At 38.8% G+C, this 9,552-nt stretch overlaps 1 protein-coding gene across 2 annotated transcripts in view; it reads left to right on the top strand.

Annotated features, from left to right (window-relative positions):
* Positions 1–6,505: 6,505 nt before the first annotated feature.
* Positions 6,506–9,552, top strand: part of dtymk (deoxythymidylate kinase (thymidylate kinase)) — a 53,127-nt gene continuing 50,080 nt past the window's right edge. The window contains exon 1 of one of the 2 annotated variants that reach the window (XM_061978519.2): positions 6,506–6,781. In XM_061978519.2, the coding sequence (XP_061834503.2) occupies positions 6,652–6,781 (130 nt within the window). In that variant the 5' untranslated portion in view covers positions 6,506–6,651. The remainder of the gene's footprint in view (positions 6,782–9,552) is intronic. The other variant, XM_061978520.2, reaches the window with a different exon arrangement.

The raw sequence follows: 9,552 nt of genomic DNA, 5'->3' as shown, positions 1-9,552 counted from the left end.
AGGAGGGATTTTTTTTTTTCAAATTGACCGTGTGTCGCTTTTAAAAGTGCTCCCCCGCTGGTCAACATATGAAATAACAAGTGCGTGTAAGAATTTGAAGTGCTCCCCCTCTGGTCAACATATGAAATAACAATCTTATGTATTTTTGATGGATGTCGCTTTGGATAAAAGCGTCTGCCAAATACTTCAACATAAACATATATAAACACCTGAAAGTCTTTATATCAACTGTTAGTTTAGCTTCTTTGTTTTCTACCTGTCAACTGCCAGTTTAGCATCTTTGTTTTCTACCTGTCAACTGTCAGTTTAGTATCTTTGTTTTCGACCTGTCAACTGTCAGTTTAGCATCTTTGTTTTCTACCTGTCAACTGTCAGTTTAGCATCTTTGTTTTCTACCTGTCAACTATCAGTTTAGCATCTTTGTTTTCTACCTGTCAACTGTCAGTTTAGCATCTTTGTTTTTTACCTGTCAACTGTCAGTTTAGCATATTTGTTTTCTACCTGTCAACTGTCAGTTCAGCATCTTCGTTTTCCACATTGTCAACTGTCAGTTTAGCATCTTTGTTTTCTACCTGTCAACTGTCAGTTTAGCATCTTTGTTTTCTACTTGTCAACTGTCAGTTTAGCATCTTTGTTTTCTACCTTTCAACAGTCAGTTTAGCATATTTGTTTTCTACCTGTCAACTGTCAGTTTAGCATCTTTGTTTTTTTACCTGTCAACTGTTAGTTTAGCATCTTTGTTTTCTACCTGTCAACTGTCAGTTTAGCATCTTTCTTTTCTACCTGTCAACTGTCAGTTTAGCATCTTTCTTTTCTACCTGTCAACTGTCAGTTTAGCATCTTTCTTTTCTACCTGTCAACTGTCAGTTTAGCATCTTTCTTTTCTACCTGTCAACTGTCAGTTTAGTTTCTTTGTTTTCTACCTGTCAACTGTCAGTTTAGCATCTTTCTTTTCTACCTGTCAACTGTCAGTTTAGTTTCTTTGTTTTCTACCTGTCAACTGTCAGTTGAGCATCTTTCTTTTCGACCTGTCAACTGTCAGTTTAGCATCTTTATGTTCTACCTGTCAACTGTCAGTTTAGCATCTTTGTTTTCTACCTGTCAACTGTCAGTTTAGCAACTTTGTTTTCTACCTGTCAACTGTCAGTTTAGCATCTTTGTTTTCTACCCGTCAACTATCAGTTTAGCATCTTTGTTTTCTACCTGTCAACTGTCAGTTTAGCATCTTTGTTTTTTACCTGTCAACTGTCAGTTTAGCATATTTGTTTTCTACCTGTCAACTGTCAGTTCAGCATCTTCGTTTTCCACATTGTCAACTGTCAGTTTAGCATCTTTGTTTTCTACCTGTCAACTGTCAGTTTAGCATCTTTGTTTTCTACTTGTCAACTGTCAGTTTAGCATCTTTGTTTTCTACCTGTCAACTGTCAGTTTAGCATCTTTGTTTTCTACTTGTCAACTGTCAGTTTAGCATCTTTGTTTTCTACCTTTCAACAGTCAGTTTAGCATATTTGTTTTCTACCTGTCAACTGTCAGTTTAGCATCTTTGTTTTTTACCTGTCAACTGTCAGTTTAGCATCTTTGTTTTCTACCTGTCAACTGTCAGTTTAGCATCTTTCTTTTCTACCTGTCAACTGTCAGTTTAGCATCTTTCTTTTGTACCTGTCAACTGTCAGTTTAGCATCTTTCTTTTCTACCTGTCAACTGTCAGTTTAGCATCTTTCTTTTCTACCTGTCAACTGTCAGTTTAGTTTCTTTGTTTTCTACCTGTCAACTGTCAGTTTAGCATCTTTCTTTTCTACCTGTCAACTGTCAGTTTAGTTTCTTTGTTTTCTACCTGTCAACTGTCAGTTGAGCATCTTTGTTTTCTACCTGTCAACTGTCAGTTGAGCATCTTTCTTTTCGACCTGTCAACTGTCAGTTTAGCATCTTTATGTTCTACCTGTCAACTGTCAGTTTAGCATCTTTGTTTTCTACCTGTCAACTGTCAGTTTAGCATCTTTGTTTTCCACCTGTCAACTGTCAGTTTAGCATCTTTGTTTTCCACCTGTCAACTGTCAGTTTAGCATCTTTATTTTCTACCTGTCAACTGTCAGTTTAGCATCTTTGTTTTCGACCTGTCAACTGTCAGTTTAGCATCTTTATGTTCTACCTGTCAACTGTCAGTTTAGCATCTTTGTTTTCTACCTGTCAACTGTCAGTTTAGCATCTTTGTTTTCCACCTGTCAACTGTCAGTTTAGCATCTTTGTTTTCTACCTGTCAACTGTCAGTTTAGCATCTTTGTTTTCGACCTGTCAACTGTCAGTTTAGCATCTTTATGTTCTACCTGTCAACTGTCAGTTTAGCATCTTTGTTTTCTACCTGTCAACTGTCAGTTTAGCATCTTTGTTTTCCACCTTTCAACTGTCAGTTTAGCATCTTTGTTTTCTACCTGTCAACTGTCAGTTTAGCATCTTTGTTTTCTACCTGTCAACTATCAGTTTAGCATCTTTGTTTTCTACCTGTCAACTGTCAGTTTAGCATCTTTGTTTTTTACCTGTCAACTGTCAGTTTAGCATATTTGTTTTCTACCTGTCAACTGTCAGTTTAGCATCTTTGTTTTCTACCTGTCAACTGTCAGTTTAGTTTCTTTGTTTTCTACCTGTCAACTGTCAGTTTAGCATCTTTCTTTTCTACCTGTCAACTGTCAGTTCAGCATCTTCGTTTTCCACATTGTCAACTGTCAGTTTAGCATCTTTGTTTTCTACCTGTCAACTGTCAGTTGAGCATCTTTGTTTTCTACTTGTCAACTGTCAGTTTAGCATCTTTGTTTTCGACCTGTCAACGGTCAGTTTAGCATCTTTGTTTTCTACCTGTCAATGGTCAGTTTAGCATTTTTGTTTTCTACCTGTCAACTGTCAGTTTAGCATCTTTGTTTTCTACCTGTCAACTGTAAGTTCAGCATCTCCGTTTTCTACCTGTCAACTGCCAGTTTAGCATCTTTGTTTTCTACCTGTCAACTGTCAGTTTAGTATCTTTGTTTTCGACCTGTCAACTGTCAGTTTAGCATCTTTGTTTTCTACCTGTCAACTGTCAGTTTAGCATCTTTGTTTTCTACCTGTCAGCTGTCAGTTTAGCATCTTTGTTTTCCGCCTGTCAACTGTCAGTTTAGCATCTTTCTTGTCTACCTGTCAACTGTCAGTTGAGCATCTTTGTTTTCTACCTGTCAACTGTCAGTTGAGCATCTTTGTTTTCGACCTGTCAACTGTCAGTTTAGCATCTTTGTTTTCTACCTGTCAACTGTCAGTTTAGCATCTTTGTTTTCTACCTGTCAACTATCAGTTTAGCATCTTTGTTTTCTACCTGTCAACTGTCAGTTTAGCATCTTTGTTTTTTACCTGTCAACTGTCAGTTTAGCATATTTGTTTTCTACCTGTCAACTGTCAGTTCAGCATCTTCGTTTTCCACATTGTCAACTGTCAGTTTAGCATCTTTGTTTTCTACCTGTCAACTGTCAGTTTAGCATCTTTGTTTTCTACTTGTCAACTGTCAGTTTAGCATCTTTGTTTTCTACCTTTCAACAGTCAGTTTAGCATATTTGTTTTCTACCTGTCAACTGTCAGTTTAGCATCTTTGTTTTTTTACCTGTCAACTGTTAGTTTAGCATCTTTGTTTTCTACCTGTCAACTGTCAGTTTAGCATCTTTCTTTTCTACCTGTCAACTGTCAGTTTAGCATCTTTCTTTTCTACCTGTCAACTGTCAGTTTAGCATCTTTCTTTTCTACCTGTCAACTGTCAGTTTAGCATCTTTCTTTTCTACCTGTCAACTGTCAGTTTAGTTTCTTTGTTTTCTACCTGTCAACTGTCAGTTTAGCATCTTTCTTTTCTACCTGTCAACTGTCAGTTTAGTTTCTTTGTTTTCTACCTGTCAACTGTCAGTTGAGCATCTTTCTTTTCGACCTGTCAACTGTCAGTTTAGCATCTTTATGTTCTACCTGTCAACTGTCAGTTTAGCATCTTTGTTTTCTACCTGTCAACTGTCAGTTTAGCAACTTTGTTTTCTACCTGTCAACTGTCAGTTTAGCATCTTTGTTTTCTACCCGTCAACTATCAGTTTAGCATCTTTGTTTTCTACCTGTCAACTGTCAGTTTAGCATCTTTGTTTTTTACCTGTCAACTGTCAGTTTAGCATATTTGTTTTCTACCTGTCAACTGTCAGTTCAGCATCTTCGTTTTCCACATTGTCAACTGTCAGTTTAGCATCTTTGTTTTCTACCTGTCAACTGTCAGTTTAGCATCTTTGTTTTCTACTTGTCAACTGTCAGTTTAGCATCTTTGTTTTCTACCTGTCAACTGTCAGTTTAGCATCTTTGTTTTCTACTTGTCAACTGTCAGTTTAGCATCTTTGTTTTCTACCTTTCAACAGTCAGTTTAGCATATTTGTTTTCTACCTGTCAACTGTCAGTTTAGCATCTTTGTTTTTTACCTGTCAACTGTCAGTTTAGCATCTTTGTTTTCTACCTGTCAACTGTCAGTTTAGCATCTTTCTTTTCTACCTGTCAACTGTCAGTTTAGCATCTTTCTTTTGTACCTGTCAACTGTCAGTTTAGCATCTTTCTTTTCTACCTGTCAACTGTCAGTTTAGCATCTTTCTTTTCTACCTGTCAACTGTCAGTTTAGTTTCTTTGTTTTCTACCTGTCAACTGTCAGTTTAGCATCTTTCTTTTCTACCTGTCAACTGTCAGTTTAGTTTCTTTGTTTTCTACCTGTCAACTGTCAGTTGAGCATCTTTGTTTTCTACCTGTCAACTGTCAGTTGAGCATCTTTCTTTTCGACCTGTCAACTGTCAGTTTAGCATCTTTATGTTCTACCTGTCAACTGTCAGTTTAGCATCTTTGTTTTCTACCTGTCAACTGTCAGTTTAGCATCTTTGTTTTCCACCTGTCAACTGTCAGTTTAGCATCTTTGTTTTCCACCTGTCAACTGTCAGTTTAGCATCTTTATTTTCTACCTGTCAACTGTCAGTTTAGCATCTTTGTTTTCGACCTGTCAACTGTCAGTTTAGCATCTTTATGTTCTACCTGTCAACTGTCAGTTTAGCATCTTTGTTTTCTACCTGTCAACTGTCAGTTTAGCATCTTTGTTTTCCACCTGTCAACTGTCAGTTTAGCATCTTTGTTTTCTACCTGTCAACTGTCAGTTTAGCATCTTTGTTTTCGACCTGTCAACTGTCAGTTTAGCATCTTTATGTTCTACCTGTCAACTGTCAGTTTAGCATCTTTGTTTTCTACCTGTCAACTGTCAGTTTAGCATCTTTGTTTTCCACCTTTCAACTGTCAGTTTAGCATCTTTGTTTTCTACCTGTCAACTGTCAGTTTAGCATCTTTGTTTTCTACCTGTCAACTATCAGTTTAGCATCTTTGTTTTCTACCTGTCAACTGTCAGTTTAGCATCTTTGTTTTTTACCTGTCAACTGTCAGTTTAGCATATTTGTTTTCTACCTGTCAACTGTCAGTTTAGCATCTTTGTTTTCTACCTGTCAACTGTCAGTTTAGTTTCTTTGTTTTCTACCTGTCAACTGTCAGTTTAGCATCTTTCTTTTCTACCTGTCAACTGTCAGTTCAGCATCTTCGTTTTCCACATTGTCAACTGTCAGTTTAGCATCTTTGTTTTCTACCTGTCAACTGTCAGTTGAGCATCTTTGTTTTCTACTTGTCAACTGTCAGTTTAGCATCTTTGTTTTCGACCTGTCAACGGTCAGTTTAGCATCTTTGTTTTCTACCTGTCAATGGTCAGTTTAGCATTTTTGTTTTCTACCTGTCAACTGTCAGTTTAGCATCTTTGTTTTCTACCTGTCAACTGTAAGTTCAGCATCTCCGTTTTCTACCTGTCAACTGCCAGTTTAGCATCTTTGTTTTCTACCTGTCAACTGTCAGTTTAGTATCTTTGTTTTCGACCTGTCAACTGTCAGTTTAGCATCTTTGTTTTCTACCTGTCAACTGTCAGTTTAGCATCTTTGTTTTCTACCTGTCAGCTGTCAGTTTAGCATCTTTGTTTTCCGCCTGTCAACTGTCAGTTTAGCATCTTTCTTGTCTACCTGTCAACTGTCAGTTGAGCATCTTTGTTTTCTACCTGTCAACTGTCAGTTGAGCATCTTTGTTTTCTACCTGTCAACTGTCAGTTTAGCATCTTTGTTTTCTACCTGTCAACTGTCAGTTTAGCATCTTTGTTTTCTACCTGTCAACTGTCAGTTTAGGCTGCTCGCCGGCTCCTCGTCACCACTTCAATATGGCGGCCCAATTTCTCGCGTCACAGCAGCCAATGCTGCCTCTACTTATCACATCATGTCTATGGAAAATACAACAGAGAAAGGGAAATACTAGGAAATAAGTTAGCGAAAGAGAAGGTTACAAATTTTAGGGTTTCACTCAGAACACATAGGATACTAAATATTACATACATGAAAAAAAAAAAAAAAAGACGGTTAAATAAAAAAATGAATAGAGTAGGTTCACACTCCATGTCAGTAGGTGGCGCTAACAAGGTTGCTTGCCAACTGCCATAAAGGAAGAAGAAGAAGAAGAAGAAGAGAACATTTCGCTTGCCAACCGCCATTAAGTCAAAGGAAGAAGAAGAAGAGGAAAAAGAAGAAGAAAAGGAAGAAGAGGAGAAAGATGGCGTGTAAACGAGGTGCTCTCATCGTGCTGGAGGGGGTGGACAAAGCAGGGAAAAGTACGCAGTGCAAGAAGCTGGTGGAGGCGCTGCAGCAGAGCGGACACGCCGCGGAAATGATGAGGTTTCCGGGTGAGTTCCACTTTGGTGTCGCGGAACTTTACGAGCTTTGTCTAACTTTTTTTTTTTTTTTTTTTACTAAACGCAGGTGATTAAACATCCTTTTTATTTGTTAAGTGCTGACAATGTCCGAGTTTTGCAACGACAATTAATTCCCTTTTTTTCTTCTTCGTTTATTTCAGGCAATGACACATAAAAAGTACAACAACATGTAATAATAATAATTAAATATAATGTAAAGATAGTATAACTCAAATATTACTGCATTCAAAAGTGTGTCGTTGTTTAAGATGGATTTGCTAATATTGCACATTTTATTCACATTATTTATTTATCTAGTAACCAGCAGCCCCCGCGACCCCAAAAAGGACAAGCAGTAGAAAAAAAATGGATGGACTTAAAGTATTATTTTAGATGCTGATCGTTCTAATACAAGTTATTAAACATATCAACAATAAGTCATTATTATGCATTTTATTATTATTATTATTATTAAAGTTGACAAACCTCTTGAGAATCTGGATTTATGTATTTGGTTACAAAGTAGCATTTTGTAATAGAACAATGTTCTAGTGCAGTGGTGTCCCAAGTGTGGCTCTGGGGCCATTTGTGGCCCTCAGCAAAAGTTTTGTTGGCCCGCAACAGGTCAGCGGTGGAAAAAAATGGTAGAAATGTAAGAAAAAAGACGAGAATAGGCTGAAAATTTGAAAAGTTGTATTACAGGCGTGTCACAAGTGCAGCCCTGGGGCCATTTGTGGCCCTCAGCAAAAGTTTTGTTGGCCCGCAACAGGTCGGTGGAAAAAAACGGTACAAATGTAAGAAAAAAGACGTTAAGTAATGAGAAATAGGCTGAAAATTTGAAGTTTTTATTACAGGTGTGTCCCAAGTGCAGCCCTGGGGCCATTTGTGGCCCTCAGCAAAAGTTTTGTTGGCCCGCAACAGGTCGGCGTGGGAAAAAAATGGTAGAAATGTAAGAAAAAAGACGAGAATAGGCTGAAAATTTGAAGTTTTTATTACAGGCGTGTCCCAAGTGCAGCCCTGGGGCCATTTGTGGCCCTCAGCAAAAGTTTTGTTGGCCCGCAACAGGTCGGCGTGGGAAAAAAATGGTAGAAATGTAAGAAAAAAGACGAGAATAGGCTGAAAATATAAAACGTTTTTATTACAGGCGTGTCCCAAGTGCAGCCCTGGGGCCATTTGTGGCCCTCAGCAAAAGTTTTGTTGGCCCGCAACAGGTCAGCGGTGGAAAAAATGGTAGAAATGTAAGAAAAAAGACGAGAATAGGCTGAAAATTTGAAAAGTTGTATTACAGGCGTGTCACAAGTGCAACCCTGGGGCCATTTGTGGCCCTCAGCAAAAGTTTTGTTGGCCCGCAACAGGTCGGTGGAAAAAAACGGTACAAATGTAAGAAAAAAGACGTTAAGTAATGAGAAATAGGCTGAAAATTTGAAGTTTTTATTACAGGCGTGTCCCAAGTGCAGCCCTGGGGCCATTTGTGGCCCTCAGCAAAAGTTTTGTTGGCCCGCAACAGGTCGGTGGAAAAAAAATGGTAGAAATCTAAGAAAAAAGACGAGAATAGGCTGAAAATGTGAAGTTTTTGTTACAAGTGTGTCCCAAGTGCAGCCCTGGGGCCATTTGTGGCCCTCAGCAAAAGTTTTGTTGGCCCGCAACAGGTCGGCGTGGGAAAGAAATGGTAGAAATGTAAGAAAAAAGACGAGAATAGGCTGAAAATTTAAAACGTTTTTATTACAGGCGTGTCCCAAGTGCAGCCCTGGGGCCATTTGTGGCCCTCAGCAAAAGTTTTGTTGGCCCGCAACAGGTCAGCGGTGGAAAAAATGGTAGAAATGTAAGAAAAAAGACGAGAATAGGCTGAAAATTTGAAACGTTGTATTACAGGCGTGTCACAAGTGCAACCCTGGGGCCATTTGTGGCCCTCAGCAAAAGTTTTGTTGGCCCGCAACAGGTCGGTGGAAAAAAACGGTACAAATGTAAGAAAAAAGACGTTAAGTAATGAGAAATAGGCTGAAAATTTGAAGTTTTTATTACAGGCGTGTTCCAAGTGCAGCCCTGGGGCCATTTGTGGCCCTCAGCAAAAGGTTTATTGGCCCGCAACAGGTCGGTGGAAAAAAATGGTAGAAATCTAAGAAAAAAGACGAGAATAGGCTGAAAATGTGAAGTTTTTGTTACAAGTGTGTCCCAAGTGCAGCCCTGGGGCCATTTGTGGCCCTCAGCAAAAGTTTTGTTGGCCCGCAACAGGTCGGCGTGGGAAAAAAATGGTAGAAATGTAAGAAAAAAGACGAGAATAGGCTGAAAATTTAAAACGTTTTTATTACAGGCGTGTCCCAAGTGCAGCCCTGGGGCCATTTGTGGCCCTCAGCAAAAGTTTTGTTGGCCCGCAACAGGTCAGCGGTGGAAAAAATGGTAGAAATGTAAGACAAAAGACGTTAAGTAATGAGAAATAGGCTGAAAATCTGAAAAGTTTTTATTACGGGTGTGTCCCAAGAGCAGCCCTGGGGCCACTTGTGGCCCTCAGCAAAAGTTTTGTTGGCTTGTAACAGGTCGGCGGTGGAAAAAAACGGTAGAAATGTAAGAAAAAAGACGTTGAGTAATGAGAAATAGGCTGAAAATTTGAAGTTTTTATTACAGGCGTGTCCCAAGTGCAGCCCTGGGGCCATTTGTGGCCCTCAGCAAAAGTTTTGTTGGCCCGCAACAGGTCGGTGGAAAAAAATGGTAGAAATCTAAGAAAAAAGACGAGAATAGGCTGAAAATGTGAAGTTTTTGTTACA

Source organism: Nerophis lumbriciformis, linkage group LG18, assembly GCF_033978685.3.
Source record: "Nerophis lumbriciformis linkage group LG18, RoL_Nlum_v2.1, whole genome shotgun sequence".
NCBI classification, from domain to species: domain Eukaryota; kingdom Metazoa; phylum Chordata; class Actinopteri; order Syngnathiformes; family Syngnathidae; genus Nerophis; species Nerophis lumbriciformis.
The sequence above is the reverse complement of the archived record's forward strand: the minus strand, read 5'-3'. Positions and strand labels throughout refer to the sequence as shown.